Source organism: Alosa alosa, chromosome 9 (genome assembly GCF_017589495.1).
Source record: "Alosa alosa isolate M-15738 ecotype Scorff River chromosome 9, AALO_Geno_1.1, whole genome shotgun sequence".
NCBI lineage: Eukaryota > Metazoa > Chordata > Actinopteri > Clupeiformes > Clupeidae > Alosa > Alosa alosa.
Genome location: NC_063197.1, coordinates 2,801,255 through 2,827,634, shown reverse-complemented (window position 1 = coordinate 2,827,634; position 26,380 = coordinate 2,801,255). Strand labels below are relative to the sequence as shown.

At 39.4% G+C, this 26,380-nt stretch overlaps 1 protein-coding gene across 4 annotated transcripts in view; it reads left to right on the top strand.

Moving 5' to 3' along the window:
• patj (PATJ crumbs cell polarity complex component) overlaps positions 1 to 25,660 on the top strand; it is an 84,871-nt gene extending 59,211 nt beyond the window's left edge. For 3 of the 4 annotated variants that reach the window (XM_048253132.1, XM_048253134.1, XM_048253133.1), the window contains 7 exons: positions 2,958 to 3,032; positions 6,079 to 6,150; positions 7,062 to 7,239; positions 8,273 to 8,383; positions 12,857 to 12,925; positions 13,302 to 13,422; positions 21,572 to 21,737. In XM_048253132.1, coding sequence (XP_048109089.1) covers positions 2,958 to 3,032; positions 6,079 to 6,150; positions 7,062 to 7,239; positions 8,273 to 8,383; positions 12,857 to 12,925; positions 13,302 to 13,422; positions 21,572 to 21,708 — 763 coding nt within the window. In that variant the 3' untranslated portion in view covers positions 21,709 to 21,737. Of the gene's footprint in view, positions 1 to 2,957; positions 3,033 to 6,078; positions 6,151 to 7,061; positions 7,240 to 8,272; positions 8,384 to 12,856; positions 12,926 to 13,301; positions 13,423 to 21,571; positions 21,738 to 25,146 lie in introns of those variants that run through there. The other variant, XM_048253135.1, reaches the window with a different exon arrangement.
• Positions 25,661 to 26,380: the final 720 nt, after the last annotated feature.

The following is a 26,380-nucleotide window of genomic DNA, read 5'->3' as shown; positions in this document are numbered from 1 at the left end:
CCTCACTGCTCCCCAAGCGCCGCTGTTGTTGCAGGCAGCTCACTGCGCTGTGTGTGCTTCACCTCACTGTGTGTTCACTGTGTGCTGTTTGTTTACTAATTCACCGATTGGGTTAAATGCAGAGACCAAATTTCCCTCACGGGATCAAAAAAGTATATATACTTATACTTATACTTATACTTAAGAAATGTCCAGTGGCCTGATCAGTAGGCCTAGTCTGTGTCTACAGGGTTTAACATGTAATGTGAACACTGTTCACACAATTTATTGGTTGGTTAAACACACTAGCTCAATGTCACAATCTGTAAGTAGCCTAGGCTGCAGGTTAAAACATTTCAAACCAATTTTACAAATTAAAGCCTAGTCTACCCTACCCAACTTTATTTATTGCCTGGTTTGGTCCAACAAATATTCTGACTTACCTTATTCAGACTTATTCTAATAGTCTGCTATGAAGTGTCCATTAGGCCTATGAAACCTTTATTTATTTCTTTGTGCCTGAAGTTATCTGACATTTCTAAAGAAAGAAAGAAAACTCATGTAGATTACTGAGGAGGAGAGAAGGGCCAGGCTAGAGAATGTTGCCAAACAGCGCAAGTCGGCCCCTTCACACTTAGGCCCAAGCCAAAAAGATGAAAATAAAGGTATTTTTTTGTAAAAATTAGTCATTTTGAATTTTGTTTTCTTTATAAATCTCTGGTTTTAGGCAACTTCATACTCCATGGAAGCTATGCACTATTGGCAACAATGTCACTCGTGCTTGTTTTGCTATGAAACGGCCATTTCCTAGCCTAGAAATCTAGACGCGCCCCTAGCGGCAGCAAATTGCTGCCAGGGCTAGTCTAGCAACTCTCCGTTGGCTTGTGCGCTCCAGAAATCGAAACTTAATCAGGGCATTGAAATCGTGTATAGAGTCTTTTGGTGGGCTTAACATAATGATTGATGGCAGAGTTGCAAAGGTTTGGCTTGAATTCCCTGCTACTTGAAAACAAATATCCTATTGCGTCCTATTGCGTGCAGAGGGAATTTGAAAGACAACTGATTATCCCGCCCCTCGTACTGAGCACTGCGAGCGGTGAGTGCCCAGACCCTACATTTGAATGTGGCTCTGGCTCGCCAGGCTAGCCATTTCCCTCTTTGCGCGCCCTTCTCACCTTTTTCACCCCTGACCCGTTTTCATGCCTGAGAGATGACTGACTACTGCAAAAAATAAATAGTCTACAGCCTATAAATTTAAATAAAAGTCACTAAAATATATTTTGTGTTCTTGGAAGCCTAAAGATTCATATTTGTACGAGAGCAACAAGAGAAGTCCTATGTTTTCAACAGGCGCAATGTGATTAGATTAGATTAGGAAAGGGGTAGAAAAGCTATGGTTCTTTCCATGTAAAGTCAATCAGGGAATGATTCAAGGCCACAGGTGATTTTAGTGGAAGATATGTAAAGGCCACAGGTGATTTTAGTGGAAGATATGTAAAGGCCACAGGTGATTTTATGTGGCAGAAACCAGTCTGTAAAGGTGGCTCCAGAATGACAATGTCACATTACTGTAAGGGCCCTATTATGACAGTCTAAAGCGCATGGTCACTGGCAAATAGTTGAAACAAATTTCAGGGTTTGTCCAGTCCATATTGGGTGTGGTTTAGTTATGAAATGTTATGAAACGTCCGACGCACTGCGCAAGAAGGTGGCCCTTATGTTTCTTAATCAGTCATGAGTGTGTTTTGGGCGTAACATCATTTAAACCAATGAGAATGACATTTGTCATTTCCTTTAACAGCACGGAACGCAACTTCTGCTTGCACGCGAAACCATATGGTACAGTTATTCCACTAAACCATGCTTTACTAAAACCTAGCATAGTATAGCCCTTCATGAATTTGCACTCGTCTATTATTTGAACTCATTGGCAAAGTGAAACTAACTTCACTGTGGTGTCAGTCAATGACAAAACAGTTCTACACAGTTAGTTACTTTCACTATTGACTGACAATCGGTTACCATCAAAAACATTGGCTGGAAAAAGCAACATGTACCCTAATAATGTTCGAATGACTGAATAAAAGAATGTTTATCCTGCAGAGGAGTTGCTTATATCTCTTGACAGTGCGTCTTCAGCTGTGCTCAAATGTGTCTCTCTCCTCTCGCCTAATCACTTTTAACCGTCATTACCAATTTGCAAATGATGGTGAATAACTACTCATTGTGAGATGTATTTCATAATATCTTTATTCTAATTATGTTTCCCATTTTATTGCATGGATGTGCACTGGTGCGCATTCATGGATGATAGAAGGATGGTGCACCCGACCATATCACTGTTAATAATGCACTCTTAAAATAACATATGAACAACTCGCCATGGACTTCAGACCAGGTCTCTCTTGGTCAGTGGCGTAATGCGTTTTAGGTAGTTTACGATAGCGATTTTTAGACAACGTGCCAGACCACTCCCTACAGTAGGTTGTTCATTGCCACACCTCCTGGCGCATTGTTTAAAAATAAGACGTGCAAAATAAGAAAATAAACTTTGCGCCTGGTGGAAAACGAGTTTACTGCCATGCGCCAGGGTGGAAAATAGGGGCCATAGTCACATGGAGGGAAAAAAATAATATCACCACAATCACCGTAGGTGAAACTGCATACAATGTGGATGTCATAAGGATTCAGTGATTCAAAATGTTTCAATTGATGACCAACTTAACTTCTCTAAGCATATAGCCTCAGTCACAAAGTCATTTAAATGTATATGATATATTTATACTATTCAGAATATCCGACCCTATCTCATCATGCCATAAAACCTGAACTATTGCAATGCAGTGTTTGCTGTCCAACCTGCAAGCATTATGCAAAATGTAGACCAGTGCATTTATATTTATTTGTTTTTTGAATAACACATTTTTATTGTGACACAACTTTAAAGATTATAACATTCATAATGACATATATTTCAGGTCTCAGCATTCAACAACCAGTGAGAAAAAGAAAAAGGGTCAGACAGTACCAGTGGCCCCTAGAGGAGAGCAAAGGTATGGCTGGAAACATGGATGGAATAGAATCATGTTCATCCATGTGTAGCCATTTAGTGTATAGATTCCCAAAGATGCTTACAGGTGTTCAAAAGTTTAGAATTCTCCTGACTTGTTACTAATTTTGATGGGAATTGATGCCTTATTCAGAACAAAGGCATTTCATGAATTTAAAGGAGAATTCCGGTGTGATATTGACCTAAAGTGTGTTGAAACATGATACCGAGTGTGAACGTATGTCTCATAGCTCATCTCGGCTTGTCCCCTGCACTTAGAAATCTGGCGCTAGTTAGACGATGCTACCAACAGTTTTTCGATGGAGGTGCCTCGGGCATCGGCCTAGCCATGCAAATAAATCACTGTTTTACACCATTTACAAGGCTCAAAGTAGCTCCATACATCATTGGCAGACATCTGAGGGCCTTGACATTTAAAGCGAGACATTGAGAACTTTGAAAAAGCACTGGTAGTTTATTTACAAGACGATTTATACAGACAGTACCTTCATGAAGTCTACCGTTCGCCGCCATCTTGAATTTAGTCATGATAAGTCGTTGTTTTATTTGGATTGTGCAGGCCAAGTCGGGCGATAAGTCGAGCGACGAGTACGAATGAACAGGTATGATAAGGGACCAGATTCCAAAAATAATTCCGTGGAAATGCATGGATTCCAGTTGCTGCTACTGGAAACAACCGGAATCCATGCATTTCCACAGAATTATTTTTGGAATCTGATCCCTATACATATAGGGATCATTTACATATGATGTAAAATATACAGTGTTAAAACAGATAATGTAAAGATAGTTACAATGGTTTTGCTTAGGTAGACATGGTTGCTGCAATGCTAAATAAAGCTGTTTCTATGATGCTAGGGTAATTATGTTGGTTGCTATGGAAACTGACATAGATGCTTTATTTCAATGGTTGCTATGTTGGTTGCTAGGTAGGTGGTGGCTTAATATAGTTGGCTTGAGGCATAGTTGATGATAACTGACAGTTGAAATGGCTGAACAGTTAAATAGTTGGATAGTTTAGATAGTTAAATTATTTAATAGTGAGTTATTATAGTGAGGACTTTTATTTTGAAACAGTTGTGGGCAGAGGAAAGTTTAATGGATGTTGATAGGCATATGGTTTAATGGATGTTGATAGGCAGATTGTTTCATGGATGTTGATAAATAGTTTAATGGGTGGATAAGTGAATGGTTTGAAGAAGATGGATGGATAGAAAGTTGGATGGAATGTGCCTTACAGTATATCCTTGTAGAATGGAGAGACAGAGAGAGAGTTGGCCTAGTTGAGCAGAAAGCAGTTGATACAGGTGCAATCCATTTAATTGGCTCTTTGAGGCGGCCTAGTTGAGCAGCTGGCAGTTGATACAGGTGCAAATTAGCCCTTTATGATGTCATAGTGCCAAGTCTATGGGGAAAATACGATTGTTTTTTGTTAACCAAATAAATGTCAGTGTCCCGCCGGCGGGACGGTTACCCCACCTCCCCCCAACATTCTAAATCAATTGTATGCACCATATTGCTATGTAGCATAGTAATGTTATACACCATGTCAAAGCTTTGACTCTTGGGAATCCAAAAATGACAATTTTCTTCATGTACAATCTGTATATGTGCTTTACATTTTCAGATTAATTTTATTATGTCTCAATTAAATTTGATCCAAAATGCCCCTCTCCCCCCTCCTCCGCTTTTGGTGATACCCTGACTTCTGGCTGCAGTGTAGCTGCAGCACAATAAGTAGATGCATCATATTGGGTACTGAAATATTCACAAGAATCCATAGAAATTGAATCTTCATGTTGTATTATCCAATATTAGTTGTACAGATGTATAGTCTATCTTATACACACTCATTGAACCAACAAAGTAAATGCAAAAATAGAGACTTTTTTTTAATTATTCCATATTTTGTGTAGTCAGTCTATATTAGAACACCTGACATACAATCGAAATAGTCCACAAGAAACCTCAAAGTATTACCTTTCATTTGAGACCAGGATTATGCTTCTACACAAAGGGGTTCATGTGCAGTAAGCATTTAATTGTCAATATGCATTTTGGATAACAAAAAGTCCTATGGGGAGTATCCATAGGCATTTTACAAAACGCATGGGCATACCTTGGCAAATAATAGTCTAAAGCACTCATTATTTAATTCTATATTGATCTACTTTGCACACAGCTTCACAAGACCTGGTGCTAGGGCTCAGTTGTGTTTCTAAGGGATATCAAGTGACCTAGAGGGCTGAAATGTGGTCAGTTCAGAGATGCTTGTAATCCGGCAGAAAAAAAATCTATATTCTAGCCTCTGTAGCTCTTTGTCAGTACATCACACAGTTATTTTGACTGCTTCCTACGAAAGCTACAGGTTCTCAGCTTTCTATAGAGGTCCAGCACTTGATGGTTGACCCCAAAAGAGGTGGGAACAATGCCCTTGTAAATAGGCACAGTGCAATTTCAGGCAAAAAAATTACTGACAACTATATTATATCTCAAAAATAAAAATACATTGCTTAAGTGTCCTTTTCAAGATCTATGTTACAAAGTTTGAACGAAGTTTCTACGTTAAACGGTTGAAGCTTAATTAGACGCAGACATTTTGGTTACAAGAATAGTAATAAAAGGAAGGAGAATACTTCGGATAACAGAACAGTGCATTTTAATGCACTGTAAATAGCCAATGATCATTTGACAAAGAGCCATGGCCCACAGAAACTCTATGGACTAGTTGCACGAAAGGCTCTCGGTGAGCTTGTTTGTTTTCTGTGGATCCAGGTGTGTTTGAACCTGCCGCTATTCTGAATGTAATTAGTATCTATACGTCCCTCTTTATTGTAACTATGCTGATTCACTAGGTGCAACACCTAACCGGGTCCCTTTAAAGCATGATGATTAAAAGTGTGTCCATTTATGGGTGACACTAAACTTTTAAACATTAGTATGTCTGTATAAATTATGTTAATTTATTTATTTTAGAAAAAAGTAAAAAATATATGTGTGAGTGTGTTGGTGTTTTCTTGTGTTCGAAGTTTCTTGCCCCAGAGAGAGGAGGGGGAGGGAGAGGAAACTCCAGCATTTAGCCACTGGGGACCTCCTCACAGGCAAGTTTTTATTCTTTTATTCTTTAAATCTTTTATTTTAGAGATGCACAGTGCATGATGCAGTATTTCCTTACTTATTCTGATTGTTTCTGTACAAGCAAATGGGATGATTCCATGATTATTGATTGCTGATATTTTTGGCCTTTTTAAGCAAACAGACAAGAAAGAAGGAAAGAGAATGAATTGTTTTTATTAATTTATTTATTACTGTTTATTTTCTCCTTGACTGTAACTGGCCTTTAAAGAATGAAATCTATAAAATAACAACCTCATATTAAGAAGCAGAACAAATATCCTATCTACATGTATTTTTTTTGGACCATTTTGCTATGAACTACTGAACCAAATATGATTTAGTTTAACATTATAGAGTGTTAACTTGCTAATTTGTGACAGACAAAAATAAAAATATATCAAGTTAAAGGAACCATATGTAAGATTGTGGCCAAAACTGCAAGCACTTTCAAAATACTGAAGAGCGGTGTATCCCCTCCCCCCTGACTCGAGGTTGCACACGCGGATGGCGAAACACTACTGACTTTGTGATTAGTAGATAGGTGGATGGTGGCGCATCAGGCCAAAACACAACATGACATGACAAAACACAACATCAACAACAGTTGAGGGCTGCAACTTCACTTTTTAAATGACAATATCCTGGCTGGACTACTGTTGTCAGTGATATAAGTATTTGAAATTAACATGATTTCTTAATGTCTAGTGACATGTCAGGGCCATTTTATGATTAGTTGAAATATTTTTCTTACATACGGTTCCTTTAATGTTACCCATACCAGCAATAAGTGACACCTGCTGTCTTTAGAACTACAGGAACCCTCATCTGCCCCCTCTGGTCTTGCTTGAATATAAGACCTTAACTGGGCCTTTTTTCCTTATGTTTCGTGCTGTAGGGTGGATGTGTGGCAAGAGCCTGACGAACCTCTTGGGATTAGTATAGTGGGTGGACGCACACTAATCAAGCGGCTGCGTAATGGAGAAGAACTGAAGGGAATATTCATCAAGCAAGTGCTTCCGCTCAGTCCTGCTGGACGTACTGGTACACTAAAGACTGGAGACAAGATACTGCAGGTGATACATAGTGTTAATTTTGTCACCTATTTTTATTTTAGTCTTAGTCTTGTGACGAAATGTCCTTTTTAGTCTTTGTCATATTTAGTCTCGTCTTTTTTCGTCAACAATAAAGCTAGTCTTAGGTATGAGCTACACCAGGCGCGTGAAGGGGTCCGTTCGTGACGCGTAAAATCCATTTTAGATGAATGGTCTATTTTCTTCGAACGTACGCCCCACTGTCACGTCTGGTGTAGCTACTTCCATTGATTATAATGGAAGCTAATTATTGCAGCAGACGCAACGCGAACGGAACGCTTCAGTTGTTTATTGGGGGCCTAGCACTGAAGGTGCAGGACCCCATTGTGTTTCTATGTATTATTATTATTCTTTCTTCTGACATGGAAGTCTATGGCAGCCCATAGAACCATCTAGTAGAAAGTTATGAAATTTGGTACAGCGGTTGGGGACCTTCCCATGATTCATTTCACCAAGTTTCCAAGTCCTGCACCACAACTTGTCTAGCCCAATGGGTCAAAGTTGGCCTTACATCTAGATGTTACTTAACTTTTGAACCCTATGCCCGATTGTTAACATTGAGGTATAGGATTCAAGGATCCAAGGATTCCAACTTGGATGACGCCAAACTCAACGTACACCATAACGTAAATTTCCGCCATGTTGGACCTTCCGCCATATTCGATTTTTATCGAAATCGAAATTTTTCATAGGTCACAAGGGGCACTGCAATACGGGAAGTGAGCTCATATCTCAGCAACCCTTTCATGTCCGAAGTCCAAACTTGATACAGGGACATGGTACCTGACTGTGAGGACGCACTAAGAAATTGGCGTCATTTGGCCTCTAAGGACGCCGTAATAAAGGAAGTGAGCTCATATCTCAGAAACGTATTGATGTACGATATCCAAATTTGGTACAGGGACTTGATTGTGAAGACGCCCCCCCCCCCCATTGCCACTTATTTTCTTTATATTTCTTTATGTATCTTCTTTGGTGTAAATATTTCATAACATGTTGCTTCTTGTCCCATTAGGTTTGTGGAGTGGATCTTCAAAATGCCAGTCATGAAGAGGCAGTGGAAGCCATCAAGGCATCTCCAAATCCAGTGGTCTTCGTTGTTCAGAGTCTGTCAACTACACCTCGGGTAATCAACTAAATCTAAATAGGAACACCCAGGGATATAGTATTGATTTTTACTCAATAGTATCATGGGCTATTACACAATGTACTACAGAACACAATGCCCGTGTTACATTTTAGCCAACAAGACTATTATTAAGGTGATACAATATTGGACTCAGTGGCCTCTATTTTCCAACCTGGCACATGGCGGAAAACGGGTTATTTTCCCAGCGCAAAGTTTATTCGTATTTTGCACGTCTCTTTTTTTGAGCCGAGGGGTGTGGCAATTAACGACCTAAGGAGGGGATCTGGTACCCTGGAAATCCAGAGTTCTCGTGAGAGCACAATTTGAATTGTCTCTGCGAGACACTCTGGCAATGAGTAATGATGCACGTTACTTTTACCCCTTGCATTGCGAGGAACCAATCACATCGGTGTATCTGATATAGGCGGGCCAGATGCGAGCTAAACAGATGACTACAGCGCTGCAACAAAACGGTCAGTAAACATCGGTCGTAGTGTTATCCAATTGCGTCGAAGTCCAGAATCAGTCAGTAAACATTGGTCGTAGTGTTATCCAATTGCGTGCAGTGAGATTTTCAAATGCATGCTTGGTGCCGCCCCTCGAGTTGGGCCATTTTCATTATTCGTGGCCAGACCCTTAATCTTTCTAGATTACCAGGGTCTGGATTTTTCAGGCTAGGGATCTGGCGCGTTGTCTTAAAATCTCTATCATACACTACATGTATGTAAAAATCTCAACATACACCTAAAACGCATTACGCAATGGCGAGTTGTTTATACATGTATGTTATTTTAAGAGCACATTATCAACAGAGAAATGGGCGGTGCACAACGCACCATGCTTCTCACATCCACAAACGGCGCACATCCATGCAAATTACACGATTACATCCATTACAAATTACACGATTACATCCATTACAAATTACACGATTACATCCATTACAAATTACACGATTACATCCATTACAAATTACACGATTACATCCATTACAAATTACACGATTACATCCATTACAAATTACACGATTACATCCATTACAAATTACACGATTACATCCATTACAAATTACACGATTACATCCATTACAAATTACACGATTACATCCATTACAAATTACACGATTACATCCATTACAAATTACACGATTACATCCATTACAAATTACACGATTACATCCATTACAAATTACACGATTACATCCATTACAAATTACACGATTACATCCATTACAAATTACACGATTACATCCATTACAAATTACACGATTACATCCATTACAAATTACACGATTACATCCATTACAAATTACACGATTACATCCATTACAAATTACACGATTACATCCATTACAAATTACACGATTACATCCATTACCACTACATGTATGTAAAAATCTCAACATACACCTAAAAACGCGTGCACGAATGGCGAGTTGTTTATACATGTATGTTATTTTAAGAGCACATTATCAACAGATCCATGCAAATTACAGCGATGCTTCTCACATCCATTACAAATTACACGATTACAATGGGAAACATAATTAGAATAAATATATTACGAAATACATCTCTCAATGAATAGTTATTCACCATCATTTGCAAATTGGTAATAAAGGAGAGGCAAATATGAAGCACTGCTCTGCAACTCCTCTGCAGGATAAAACATTTTTTATTCAGTCATTCGAACATTATTGGCGTAAACCAGTGTGTAAACAAATGTTTTCGATGGTAACCCATTGTCAGTCAATGGTTCTCAGATTGTCAGAACAAATAATCCTGTTTAGAATAAATATGATCATTAATTGTGGTGCTAAGGCCACCCAAAAAGTGAAAAATCACACATGCCGTCAACATTTGTTAGGACTTTGGTGACCCACCTCTCACCCAAACAGTAAGGAATGTTGTTTCCAGCCTTCTACCACTATTAGAACAGACGTTATGGGCTTCCAAAAATGGCAAAAGATGAAATGTGAAATTCCAATGTGTCAATTACGGCCATGGCACCCGAAATTCAAATGGACGCCACGGGCAAACCGTTTGAGATATTGACCTGAAACTTCAGATTCCCTTGTTTTGTAACATAAGGCATATTTTCACCGCTTTTCAGCAAAATCTGAGAGGTGTCATGTACATGGGTGGCTGAGTTGGTGTGGAATGACCCTCTGATAAAGCTGTGCAAATAACAAAAGACCAAAAGTTGACCCTGACTGACAACGCCGGCCTACATTGTACTGCACAATGCAATATTTTGGGCACAAAAATATTGAAAAACCTGCAGTTTTGTCACACAATGCAGTTTTTTTTACCCGTAAGGGTTTGATAGGGCCTAGATGATAAGCAAATGTAGCCTATGATGGCCTAGACATGTTGCTATCAACAACAAAAATAGTTTTAAACAATTAGTATACTTAAACAACGTAACTGAGTCACTCATCAAGAGTGTGATAGACGCTACCGTCGTTTTGTATGCGTTCATTTTTGCATGTTCCGGTTCGTAAGAAAAATCCCTATGCACGATTGAATGGGGTTTCAGGAATCATAAAAATGATGCCCCTAACTGCTTCGCGAGTCCCCGTGCATATCCTCTTAATAAAATCAGCGTGTAGGTTGTCTCCCTGAGGACTTTAGATCTGCTACTGTATATCGCTAAACGCAAGCATTCATCAGTGTATTTAAATTAGCTAGGCTATGTACCAAAAATTACATTTTACCGTAAGTCGAAGAGCTGTAAACAGTGTTGTAACTTAAATCTGCGTGTACAAAACCGCTTGGAGCTCCAGTGGAAATTTGATTTCACAACGAGAATTCTTGGTCTAGCCGTTGATGTGCCGACGGAATAGGCATCAGCACCAACCTCTGATCAAGGTAAACAAAATCTGACTCGGTGTCCGTCATGTTTGAAAGTTTGTAGTGCTGCGAGGGAGAATGTGCACACGCAGGGGCGCAGTTGAGCAGAGCTGCGGCTATCTGAATGGTCTGAACACAGAAGAGCAAGTGGCTTTGATAAAATGGGCAATTATTTGACATAATACCGGTATTACGATATTGTCTCAACTATATATCGTTTTCAAAAATATATCGGTCGTAGTCGTAATACCGATATATCGCCCAGCCCTATATGGTTGTGCACACAGTAATTTGTACTTACAACGTCTATATGTCTCATGGACATGGGAGGGGGGGAACAATGCTCTTGAATGTTTTAACTTCAATTTGCGAGACATTTCTCTGCACCAAATATCTCTGCAACCTCTTTCGGGGAAAACAAGCTAGCATCATATCATTCATTCCAGTGGGAAAGACGGCTAGCAGTCACACGTTACATCTAGTTATTAAATCTCAGGACACTCAATCATTTTACAAAATGAAGAAATATACATATATACAGTATATATGTATGTAACTGACTCATGCCGAAATTATGTACATTACCAACCATATTCGCTTCCAATACCCCAATATTGAGGACTAATTTAGCTCGTAGTTAACACTTACCATAAGCTCCAATGTAAAACCGTTAGCTTGTTAATTGTGCTAACTGTGGAACTTCAGTATAATATAGCCATTTATCTCATCTTAGCTGTAGGAAATACGTTTGTATTTCAAGGTGTGACTTGATGTTTAGTTGACATTATGACATGACAAAAGTTAAGCTTGCCAAACCTAGTTAAACAGTCAGCCACAGGCAGCTCAACAGTGACTTCATTCATGACACTCCTGTTAGTAAACTGGAAAGAGCAAAAGCAAAAAAGTAAGAATGTAATGCCTAAATCCCACGTACACACAGATAACTCTCACACCAACCTAATTCTGTGCCTTTTATTCACGTTTGCTTAGAGATTTAATAAGGGGGCGGAAACGTGTAGCAAATGTGCCATTGGTGCGTGAACCCATTTCAAACGGTGGTTGTTCTTACATTTAGCATCTTTAAATTTACTGTCATATTGTGATTGGCATTTAAATCTTCAGGGTTGTTCACTGTGAAACACATTTTGCGTCACTAAAACCATGAAGTATGTTGCTAGATAGTTCAAAAAATGGTTATGTGGTTGTTGTTGCTATAATGTCAAACATTCTGGAAATTTGGGGTGTGCTGCTTCCGTTTTGGCCACTGATGTAGCTACATAGTGGCCCATTGTTGGATTTTTTTATTTTATTTCAAGAGTATCTTTAACTTGACTCTGGAATGCCATTAGAGCACAGTCCCTTACTTCTCAGTTCTCAGTTCTTCACAAGTTCATAAGAGTTAAATTCATAGATGGGTGTACACTTGTTATTTTGGAGTTTATTGTTTGTCTGATATTGTTGGTTGATATTCATATGAAATTGTTTTACTTCTCTTGGGCAGTTTGAGAAGTTTGTGTAACCTTGCATGAGCATCCTTTCTACCAGTGTTGCTCTGTGGCAGTCTGTGTGTATTTTGCTTTGATTTCACTGGTTCCATCACTTCCTCTCTTGTCTGCAGCCCATCTCTGTGTTGGCACCCAGCTACAGCAAACACAAGGCCAAGAAAAAGGTATCTGCACCACCTACGGTAAGAAAGTGGCTCTATCTTAGGGCTGGGTGATCAATTGATTTTATCGATTAATTTGAATTTGACGTTCAGTTGTTGCAAAAGGGATCTCCAATGTTTTCTCAGTTAGCCTTTTAAAATGATATCAGATTAGTAAACAGAATGGGCCTTTGGAACATTGGATGAATGGCTGCTGATAATGGGCAATGTAGATATTGCATTAAAGGTCAGCCATTTCAGTCGAGAACCCTTTTGCAATTATGTAAGCACATAATGTAATCTGAAAACTCAGCTGGTATTCGGTCTATAATGGAGTGGAATGGAAATTTCTAAGTGACCCTAAACTTTTGACCAGTAGTGATAGACCTTCAACATCTCTCTGTTTTGCTCACTGCAGATGACAGTCAGTACAGCAGGGATCCCTCCACCTCCCATGCGTCTACCTCCTCCTTACCGTCCCCCTAGTAGGCTGCAAGAGGAGCCTCTTGCCCAGCACAAGGAATTGGAACAGGATATGGGTGAGCTTGCTCTTCTCTTTTCCTTTTTTCCTTCCTATTATTCTGTGTTTGGACGCCTACTAATTGAACAGAGAGGGTAGTATGATAGTACTTTGATAAGTTGGGACGCTCTGTAAAATGTAAATAAAAACAGAATGTTATGATTTACAAATCATGTTAGCCCTCTATTTAAGGCGAGACACTACAGGTGAATAGGGTAACATTTTTAACGAGCAGATATCACTATGAAACTATGAAACATTAACATAAGAAAAAAATGTCATATAAACCAGGCTTGGAATAATATATCAACAAACCCCTATGTAAAAATCTTCTAAATACAGTTGAGCATAAGACTACAAAGTTTGGTGTATGTAAGTGCTTCTGAAGTGGAGATTTCATGCTCAGAATGGGAGAGGAAACTCATTTTGAGAAAACAGCCTAGATAGATAGATAGATAGATACTTTATTGATCCTCAAGGGGAAATTCAAGGGTCTCAGTAGCATACAGACATAACACACAACATGCACTTACAACAGAAATGGTAAACATTAGTATAGTATAAACATATAACTAAACTCCACTGTACAATAAAGACAGTAGAAGATAAGATAAGAAACTAACAAAACTAAATACTAAATACACTATATAAGTTAAATTAAGAAAGTCCAATGTGCTTGAGGGTGATCAAGCATAAGACGCTTGTAGTGACAGGGCCAGGACTGGTGAGGTGCTAAAGGGAGTGAGTGTCATGGTGAAGGTGCAAACAGTAGTCCAACCATAGTCCTTAGTTGTGTGTGCCTGGCAAGGTGCTCAAGAGAGTGGGTGTCATGGTGAAGGTGCAAAAAGTAGTCCAACATTAGTGCAACAGTAAGGTCTAGAGACCAGCATAAATAATATAGACAAATAGGAGAGTAAAGTGTAATGTAGACAAGGTAAAATAAAAAAAACTATTTCAGTGCAAGAACAGGTTAAGGTAACAGTGTAGCAGTAAAACAGTAGTGAAAACATTAGGCTGTGTACAATAGTAAAACAGTAGTAAGCAGTAGTGGGCAGTCAGTACTCAAGTTTCCTTGAAACAAGACAATGAGATTCCATTCTCCGCCTTTGAACTTTCGTGATTAGTTACAAAGGAATTGTCCATATATGGATTAGGCGGGTCAATATAGGGTTCAACATCAAAAAAATTGATACAAAAGGTTTTTTCATGGATTCTGGTACTGTTGGACATGCTAAATTGATGTCAAATTGTGGTCATATTAAACAAGAATATGATTTTAAATTGTAATATTGAAAATGTTTCAATGCTTTACCTTTTTCAGCCATATATTAAAATCAAAGCGTTTTAATACAGAGCAAATGCAATACAGGATTATGAACCATCTCCATGGCATGGAGGAAGATAAGACATGTCTTAACTGGTGTTATATCTTATCTAGAGGTTATATGCTTTTAGAAAATATATAGTTTAGGGTGTTTAATCTGTTTTTCCTGGACAATATAGGCTAAAATGGATCCCCTTTATACTAGGTTTGCCTATACAGAATAGAGGGCAATGCATTGTTCATGGCATGGAGGAAGATGGGACATGTCTTATCTGGTGTTATATCTCATCTGCAGGTTATATGCTTTCAGAAAATCATTGTTTAGGGTGTTTGATTTGTTTTCCCTGGATTGGACATGCCCAAATGTATCCACTTTAAACTAGATTCGCCTATACAGAATAGAGGGCAATGCATTGTGCATTCATGGAGGAAGATGGGACATGTCTTAAATGGTGTTATGTCTCATCTACAGATTATATGCTTTCAGAAATTATATAGTTTAGGATGTTTAATTTGTTTCCCCTGGACTGTACATACCAAAATGTATCAGCTGTACACTAGATCCACCTATACAGAATAGAGTATGTATTATGCAAAGTGTGGTGGAAGATGGGAACATAAGTTGATTGATATTTAATGTACAGGGTATATGCTTTCAGAATATATATAGTTCTGGCTGTTCTATGACTTTAGTGAACCATAACCCATGCATAGGCATGCATTATACATTTGTCAAAATTAGCTTCTGGTGGCCATCTTGGACGCCATCTTGAAAATGACAAGTCTTTGAAAATGATGAACTGATACTTTAGTCTGACATTTATGAATCAGTGACCTCTAAATCTGATTAAACACGAAAAACACTTTCCTAGGCTGAATAATGCTTCAGATATCCCAAATTAGCTTCTGGTGGCCATCTTGGACGCCATCTTGAAAATGACCCCTTTACTGGGGTCAGATTTTACTAGATGTTTAATATGTTATTAAGTACATCTAAAGGTATCATAATCAGTTGAAAAACCTTTTTTATCAGGTTTTTTTTATCAATTTCTTTGAGGTTAGGTGTTTTTTTTGTTTGTTTTTTTCCATATATTGACCCGCCTAGATTGCATAGCTTGATACAGGAAAAACAGAGCTTTCCAAAGGTACTACACATGATATGTTTTGGATCACGGGTAGTACATGCAAGATTAGAATGCTAACTTTTGGTGAATTTAGGGACCGTTCCGTTATTTATAAACGGGGTCACCGGAGGGATTTTGAGTGCTTCAATCAAAAGTTGCACGACCCTCCCCTGCCTGCAAGAAAATTTTCAACGACCCTCCAGCAGTGTTTTCCAGGAAGACATGACCCTCCCCGGCCAATTGTCGATACCTTCCGCCCACGCTATAAAGCGCTATGAAAACACATCGACGTAAGCTATCGTTCTAAACTCACCCTCTGCTTTCTGATCTTACACATCACACTTCACCAAGATGGTGGCCATTTCAGTAGATTTACTCACTAACATTGTTGTGGAAACACAATAAGCATGGAAACTAAATGCCCACTTCCTGCAACTGCATTAACCTACTTGAAATAAGTTACTCCTCTAGTAAGTATTCACATGAAATAAAACAATAAAACATTGAGACCATTCAACAAAGCACACTGGGTAATAACAAATTCAACACATGCACTTGTTGCTATGGACTCGTCTCTAGGCTTCCTGAGTCATTGTAAAGCTGCCGAAGCTGAACATTATCCAAAACTCAATTTCTCAGATGAGCATCAATTTGGGAGCTTGCTACACTCCTTCCTTCTCAAATGACTTGAAAAGGCCGTTTGCACAATTTCACAAATAATCACAGGGACCGAAAAATACCTAACATGCCAACTTTTTCCGGGTTTAGGCCTATCATTTTAACTTTTCCCCGCTGTCTTGCCGTTTTAATATTTTCCCGTAGAATATCTCATATTACTGTAATACTGTCATAACATTAGTCCTGCATTCTGGCCTGTCTCTGTGTTGTCCTGTTGTTACCCCTTGCCCTTCCAGAGAAACAGATGTATTCAAATCATCGTTTTGCTTGCTTAAATGCGAACTCAGAGTGATGTTAACCTACAGTAGGCCTATTTAAGTTAGCGACGTGGTTGTCGTGAGAGCACGATTCATTAGGCCCTTTCACACTGGCGAAATCGCCGCGATTTTATGTACCAGAATCGCGGAACAACTGTCCCTTTCACATAGACCGAGGCGGAACGGCGGGACAAAGTGTCTCGCCAAATTTACTACAAAGCCCCCTAGACATTTTGTCGAGTTTTTTCGTTCCGGCACCAGTGTGAATGGGTCAAGGCGGAAAGGGGAATCTGGGCGGGCATTTCAATGCTATGTCCAGCCCACCACAGGAGATTGCAAATCAATCTGATCAAAAGCAGCAATAGCAGAGACACCACATTATGTCAATCTATAAATTCACAAAGTCTCCAGTCATTCAATGCCTGCTAGAGTTGACTGTAGCTTGGAATGCAATCAGTTGCCATAATTGGCTATCATAAAATCCAGCGAAAAAACAAAGCATGAACTCATGAGCGTCTGTCTGCCCTATATGTATATCCTCTGATTGTAATGCTTACAGATATCTAGGCGATATTTGTAACATTTGTTTTGTATTTGGCCTGTTATAAAATCATGTAGATCTATTGAACAATTTAAACACATTAGGAACCGCAAAGTTGGAGACATGCATAAAGACATTGCTGCTGCAAATTTAAAACCGGATTACTCTGGAATGGCTAACTGTACAGGGGCATGCTTTACACCTTTGTGTTCGGTAAGGTCTGCTGTTTATTCTGATATATGGTTTGTCATGTGTTGAGGTAAAGTTCGCGAAGTATTCCACCAAGATGAATGGGTAGGGAGACGGGCGCAACCGTCTCGCGAACCGTTTACCACAACAACTAACAACATTGTTTAAAAGCTGAGAAAAAGCTCTTTCGTGTGATACATGTGATGTCTGTGATGAATAGGCTACTTCGCAAGTAGTTCAGCAAATTTGGGTGGGACAGAATACCTTTACAGAGCAGCAGCTCTGGCCATATCGGCTCTGGCTCACATGATGTACTGCTTTAAATGCATTATCGCTTCACTACCCAACACGCAAACAAGAAAAAAAAAAAAGAAACCAATGTGCTTATGTCGCGATTTCCGATAGGCCCAGGCCTAGAGAAAAGACAGCTATGGTAACCTAACAATTAGGATTTGCTTTGCCTACACTGCTGTTTGGTTGTCCCAAACTTTGACGATCCATACTCGCATTAACTAAATCTTATCAACCCGAACTGCGATGTTCCAAACAGAGTGACAGGATGCAATGCCTAATAATCTCACTGCCTTCGGCATAACTGCTACAGTGCGCCTAGGTCTACTGTTAAACACCTGAAAAATATTAAGCTGATGTTTTCTTTTCATGACGAGCACTAGGCCTACGCTTAAATGATATATGACTGAATGGAACGCTATGCTTTTTAAGCCAGAACTGCTTATCACGTCGTGTGACAAAGTTTACACCAATCATCATCTTCTAATGTATCCTTATGTTGAGATGTCCATTCTCTTTGCCCTAGGCTATCATTTGTGCGCGAAGCATGTTTCAATTAAGACAATACACAAGCTATTTTTTATTGTTGTAATATTGAATGATTTCATGAATAAATTTTACGCACAGTGTGTACAGGATTACGGCTGGCGGCGCCACTGACCAAGGCCACAGTAGCCTGTGAACCTCTTATTTTCAAAGGGGAATCACGGCGAACTCTTCTCTTCAATTTCCCTTCCAAATTACTTTTTATTGTCTGAAGACATCTATCGCAAGAATATAACATTCTAACAGCAACAGCAAAGCAAATGCAAGCTAACTAAAGTGCAGTCGGTTCTCCCGCCATGGTTTTTGAAATCACACACCTGCTGTATCTGAAGCCCCACGCACGCATAATAATGCCTATGACTATCACTTTACACGCCCCCTGTTGCACGTCACAATTTAATTTACTATAGCTGATCCTGCCTCCTGGCTCCCTAAAATGCCGCATCATGTGAACAGATCAGCAGGCCTGCAAATTTTCATCTCGCTTTCAGACACAAAAAGACGTCTCAAAGACGAGCCAAAGAAATCCCCCTGTATATTCACTCCAAGTTGGCCTACCATAACTTACCAACTCTACACTGTAGACCATAAACTGGCTATTTATATGACCAATGTATTTGTTCAACTTTATGAAGCAGAATTACGCACTGCTACTTGGAACGTAACACATTTTTGTTGGAGAGAGAATGACAGCGATTAACAAATTGCACTTGTTGCTGGTTACCAATAAATAGGGCCTACTATATATTTTTTTGCAAACAACAAAATCAGAAAGGATGGAGATGGGTGACCCCCCCCCTCCTAGACAAAAAAAAGTTAGGTGACCCTCCCCTCAACAAAGAATAAAAAGACATGCTTAGGCAGCTTCAAGGATACATAGAAAAGAGCGTTAGATCGGTTTCCAACAGCACTCGCTTCCCCTAAAAGGCAGCATTTTTTACCGTTTCGAACAGGGCCATAGTGGACATGCATACATAAATAAATACATACATACTGTACATACATACATACACATAGATACAACATATCTACATATATACAACATATTTATATTTTGTCTATTTCTTTGCTTAATTACAGTTTTTTCTGATTGCTTAAGCACATTTTTTGTAACTATGGCTTTTTTTGCAAAACTCTACACACAAATGGCAAAACCTCTCACCCAATCAGCAAAACATTGTAGTTCTCTTGCAAAAGCTAACACACCTTGCTTAAGTCTTCACACCTTCGTAAAAATGGTGTTTTCGTATCTAACAGTAAACACAAGCCATCACAATAGTAAGCACACAATGTGCCAACAACACACTGATGGTATGAATAAAAAACACATCTGGCTTTTGCTTTCTCTGTGCACAAGGTAGACTATGTCAGTTTGAGGTCATACTTTTGTCATAGTTCTGTAAACATACAGGGATCCCAACTTCAAGTATTAGTGTTTATTTACACACATCAAAACAAACACCAAGTCAAAACACAAAATAGCATTTCACTGAGACAAAACAAATCAGTCTACATCGGGTCGTCTCTCTCAAAATTCTGTCTACATCACATGCAATGTCCTAGTCCAAGGCACCGGAAAAATATATTCTGGAATGACGATCCAGGCCTGACATGACAATATCCCCACATGTAGACTGTTTTTGTCTGTTTTTTCTCTTCTCACTCTTCCTGCTCACTCCATCGTACCAATTGTACATTACCTGTGGCTTATTTATAGTGCTTAGGCTGATTGCAAAGTGAACTAATTATCTAAAACAGTTTTCACATGAGAAAGTGTGCCAGAGAGTTGGCAAAATAGTGTAAATAATAGCCATTGTGCCTACAGTTGTGCAAAGTGTGTGTTACAAAATTGCAAACTGAGTGCAAAGCAGTGTTTGTGCTTTTAGTTTTGCTTAACTCAGTGAGTGGTTTTGCCATTTGTGTGTAGAGTTTTGCAAAAAAAGCCATAGTTACAAAAAATGTGTTTAAGCATTCAGAAAAAACTGTAATAAAAGGGCACTTGTTGTATCCTTATGTGTGCTGCTTACTGTGCCTCAGTAGGAGAGTGGCAGACAGGGAACCTGTGCTGGAAAGGATGTTAATGGTGTAGAGCCTGTTTATGGTATGGATAGAGTTGCTGCATGAAATTTGTTCCCAAGATGAAGACGAATAAGTGTTAGGGTACTCTAATTGTTCCCAAGACGAAGACGAATAAGTGTTAAGGTACTATTTTAGGCCTGATCAGCCTAGAGGGAGGTGGGTTAGCTTGGCTCCACAGAAAATGTTCAGATTGTTTACAGTGCTATTATTTTCTTATAACTCCACCAAGGATTTCTTTTTGGCTGGCAGAATTCTGAAATCTAATTGGCTATTTGAATTCTGCAATCTGCTTGGCTGTTGATTTCCTATACTTTGATTGACTAGAAGAATTCGGAAATCTGACTGGCTTTCAGAATCTGCTTGACCGACAAAACGCTGCGATCTGGTTGGCTGTGGAAATTCTGCAGACTTGGCTCTCAGAATCCTGAAATCTGATTGGCTATTAGAATTCTGTAATGTGGTTGGCTGTTGAATCCCCGCTATCTAATTAGCTAATGGAACCCTGTATTTTGAATGGTAATTGGAATTCTGCAATCTGATTGGCTGTCGGAATCCTTAAATCTGATTGGCTACTGGATTGTGGCAATCTGATTGGCTGTTGAATTCCTGCAGAATGGTTGCCAAGCATCACTAAGACGCAGGGAATCTAACTTTTGTATCAATTCATTGTGACACAGTAATATAGAATGAAATGCGGTCAATGTTAAGGGTTGTTTCAGGTTTTACAATCGAACGAGATTCAGCCAATCATAATCAAGAACCAGAACTATCTGTTTTAGAAGTGTGAGTTAAAATATTGTACATAAAACAAAATCCTGCCCAATTCACAATAACAGTCAATTGGGTATTTGCTCCATTACACTAACATTTTTTTCATCATTAACATATTTCTTTTCATTCCTCCATTTATAGTTTTTCTCTTTTCTCATGCACCATACCAGTTTTATCCACCCCAAACCTATACGCCTATGTTTATCCTTCTCTCAACCTTTTCTGTCCCACACTATAGCTCCTATCACTTCTTCTCCAAATATTTCACAATGTTTCTCTGTCAGTCTTGCTGCAAATCAAAAAGAAAATCTTAATCTACAATTTTCTGTCTCTCCTTAATTTACTCTTTTCTCTGTTTTTTCTCCCAGTCTATTTTCCTATACTTCTGTCAGCACCTCTTCCCTTTACCCTGCATCCTCTAGTCCCACACCTCCTGCTACCCTATAGTATATCTGTTGGAATAGTGTGCAAAAGCTGTGATGTTGCAGGGGATGTACCACGGTAGGTGATGAGTTTCCTTAGCTTGTCTGTTACCATAGTTTCCTATGGTGTGTATGTGTTTGATTAGTCGTGTCTAGGGTAACTAAACTGAATATTTTGCTGTGCTGTGCATGTTCAGCACAGTAGCTAGCATGCTGTGTTTGTGAAGCAGGTGCTATGCTGCTGCAGTGCCACTGTGCCATCCTCTCAGCAATCCGACACTCCTCTCCCCCTCACATTGCGCCGCTTACTGCTACAGCAGTGCCACAGCATGCACATTCCTGCTGCTGGCTTCTGATCCGGGGCTCTTTTCTTCTTCTTTTTGGATGTTACTCATCTATAAAAACATGGCTACAGTTTGTCAATGGTCATGGGTTCAACATCCAAGGAGCAGAGCGTTTATTGAACGTGTATATTCATTGTGTAATCACTCCCTTTGGATGAAAGTATCAGCTAAAAGCTATGGTCTAAAAATGCATATCATCATATTCATATTATTCATTATATTATTATCATTGAGCAAGAGCTGTCTGGATAGGGCAGTGATGAGCAGTAAATTGCACAATATTTGTGTGCAGTGGGGATATTTATTGGTGTTTCGACATTTGAGGGAGGACTGGTAGGTGGATAATCTTGTTCAATGTTCTTTACTGTACTTGCAAAAAGTATATTGATATAGCATGAATGAACAATATTCATCCCTTATTGAAATAAACTTTCATGTCACTGAAGACTATTTCTTACGGTCTTACTTGACTTGATTGTAGATTGATGGGCCACACAAAATAGAGAGAGAGAGTCCGGGGTGTGTGTTATAGCGATACTCTCTTTCCTTGGGAATGAATTTGGTATTCTCTGTTTTAATCTGATTGAATTGGGCAGAAATGTGTTGCACCAGAAGCGTAGCCACATACAGTAAGGGCCTGGGTGGGCCAGTGCCACCCAGATTGATAGCTGGCCCAGCCAATCAGAAGTGCAAAGCATTAACTTGAAATTCAAGTTAAGAATTATTCCTGCAAGAATAATTCCTTCAAGAATTGACAAATCTAACTCCGATTAAATGAAATGCCAAAAAATGCAACAGTGATGAGCCCAGACACCCAAAACGACATGCTGGAGGCTGCTGGCGCTCGGCTGTTGCATAAAAACAAAAATGAGTTAAATGAAGCTAACGAAACACAGGCATCTAGTCTAGACCAGGCAAAGTGTGAGCTTGTAGCCGTCTACATTTGGTAGGCTATATTCACCAGAACCATCGCTACACTGGACATAAAATTACATGTTGAGAAGTTAATTTAAAAGTTCCTTCATGGGATTAAAATGTCTTGGATGTAATCCTACACCAATTATGGCAAGTGCGAATATCAAAATGAACTGCTGCTTTTTACCACTCTCAGGCTCATGAATATCATTTTAAGTGTCAGACGCGCCTATGCATCTGTTTAACGCAGTTACTCTAAAGAAACTTGAAAAGTGTTGTTTTTACAGTCATGCTACAGAATGTAGGATATGTGATTAGTTATTATACTTGCCATTCTTCTTTGCCACTCCCTTCTAACTGTTCCATTGCCTACAGTATGTCTTGAGTTGTCTCAGTGAGGCTGTGTAAAGGCCCCTGAAGTGATTTGTGTCTGCGGTTTAATTCAGCTGCAATCAGCTGTGAACTAGATATCTGCATTCATCTTACCAAGGCTGAAATTTTGCTTAATGCTTGGCATTCACTCTCAGCACTCTTTCTCTCACTGTCTTTCTCCACTGTGCATATCACATGTAAGGGATAATGGCCGCCAAGGTGTCCTGACATACAAAATTAATGGATGAGGCAGAGGCAAAGAATTCCATGGCGCAAAGCAGAGTTATTTTATTCTGTTTATCAAGACACCTTGAAGGTTGTTATCTCACTTATCCCCAGATTACTCATTTACGTAGTAGGCATGAATTTATAGCAAACAAAGGAAACATACTGTAGTGTTCAGTTTAAAAAGAAGACAACCTGTTCAATTGGTTGTACTACTTTATTTGATTACGGACATTGATGGTTGGAAGTTTGATGGGTAGCTTGGTTACAGTTGATTCCACTGTTGCGAAGCCTGCTTGTTGCATTATAGTTACCATTCAAAAGAGCATTGATATGGGATGATTCATAGGTGTCCCGATATAAAGAATTAATAGCCCCTGTTAGCTGGTCAGAAGTTAATATTTCTTGTCTCTGAGGATAACAGTAATCTAATGTAGGCCAGATGATGTCTCATCTGAGCATGTGTGCATCGTACGGTTTTGACGGTTCATGGCATGCGTAATGTAGCCTCATGCCCATATGTGACCCCAGACAGTTTTTTTCCCTTTTGCGTGAAAGCGGAGGTGTGGAGTGCTGCGGGTCACATGTAGAAATGGCAAGTGGGAGCGATAACGAAGACAGCCCGGAGTTGGAGGAGCCACCAGCGCCACATAAGTCTGGTGTGTGCGGACATTTTGGTTTCAGAAAACGGTAGATAGAACTGCAACTGTGTGCAAGCATTGTGTATTAATTATGCTAGTACAGGCCCGGAGTGGCTAATCAGGAGCTTCGGGAAGATGGGCCGGTCTGAATATCGTGAGCTTAAATGTATTGTTTCTGAAGTTCATTTGCTGCGCTCTCGCGGCACTTCAGCAGCTTAGGCTGTTCCGGTTTGGAAATCGCAACCAAGTCTATATTTGTAATAATTAAGGGGAGTAGGAGGCTATATGAGCGGCCCCTCCTCTAATGGCACAGCTCTGATGAACTCTCATGTGTGCAGGGGAGACATGTAGTAGGCTAAGAATAATTAGTTAAAAGTGAGCAAATAGCCCTGTTGAGAGAAACTAGAGGATCGTTCAAATTCAGCAGAGATAAGAGAGAAAGTACACATTTACAGGGCTTGTCAATATTATGTGATAGTCTAGAAGCTATCTTACATAGCTCGGGTAGGCTACGCTATGTGTAGAAATAAAATATTCCGCAATATTTCAGTCAATCTTAGTGTGCTACAAAGGCACAAGTTTGTGTAGATGGCAATAACACATTCTACTTTATTGCCAAATAAATAAAAAGCCATTTGAAATCATCAAAATCTCATCTTTCCTCAGAGATGTGCTTAAAGTCAAGTCAAATTCTTTCAGTTTGTGCATGATTACATGATATAACTATACTAATACTGTAGCCTAAATGGTGACTAATTAAGCTATACATCATATGCTGGTATTTCTGAAGTGTTAAAGATTAAAAGGAAAAATAACAACAAGAACTGTATAGAACCGAAAACCGTGACCTTAAAACCGTGATACGAACCAAACCGTGGGTTTTGTGAACCGTGCCACCCCTAGACTGTAGTGCAGAAAGCCCATGTAAATTATGAAAACAGCAGGAGCAGAATCTGGCAGTTGGCATTTCTTGATGGTGTTTATTAGGGGCAGGGTCTAACACCTTTTATTTCTCTCTTCACAGGCTAAACTGGCTGACACTTCTGTGCATGTCATCGGCTGAATATGTGGTGCCAAGATCCAGTAGTTAGCTGCAGGAGAAATCTGAAGAATTTGTAATGGATTATTACCCCCTCTTCATATCTTTGCACTCTGATTTAACTCACATACTGTGGGTTTGTATGAGGGTTGTCAACTTTGTAACCCTGGGCTTGTCTTGTGTTGGGTTGTGGTATTTTACTATGCTATATGCTTTATCTTTCTTGTCTGTGTTCCCTTTTCCACACTTTGATCTTGGTGTAACTGATTCAAGGGCTTTTCTTGTTTAGTCAGGGTCTTTGATTGTATTATTCTTTAGTGTAGGCTACATTGTAAGAAAATATATGATATATGCTATTGTGGCCAGAGGCCTCACTATTCTGTCAGTAGTCCCTGCTCTATTGAGATGGCAACTTCTGAGTCCATCTCGCTCTTGGTCTCCTCTCCTTCCTTTCTTGGCTTTTAAGTAAATGTCTACAATAAATCATGTTGATAACTTGTATTGGTGTAGTGTTGTCTTTTAGCTGTTCTAGATTATTCAGTTGGACTAGGGAAAAACAAGTTAATTGTATAACAGTGTCAACCAGTCGTTCCTTAGTACGGCACGTTGACTTCAGCCAGGCAGCTCCAGGGTCCTCCGATGGGTGATCATCAGGACACAGGCACCGGATTCTAGAGAGACAGACAGGCAGAACCACCACCGCATTCCCCCGACACGGTGCTTCTCGTAGCCCTCTCGACCCCCCTCCCACAGTGTCCGGCATGTTTTTATTGGGCAGCCAGCCAATCCACGTGTCCAAGCTGATTGCCCAATCCCAATTGCATACAGCTGGCTGTCAATCCGTTCATCAACTCCATGTACACATCATTTATCCCCCAAACCCACGTATAATAACCATAACACCCACAGTCCATTGAAAGTCCACGAGCATACATACAGTATTACAGTATAATAATAAAATACACATTACAATTACAGTACATAAGTCCATCCGTATACAAACAACAGTTACATCTATTTATTCTCAAACACAATACTAGCTTTGTGTATTATTATTTGTTTTGATTATTTCTCTATCCAAGCTTAAATTATCACTCTCACGTTTTTTAGTTAATTTGAGCTACATCTATACGGAAAGATGTACACATGTAAATTGTACAGAGAATGTGTTGGTTTATACAGAAATAGTCTTTTTTCTCTCTCTCATTTTTCGCTCTTC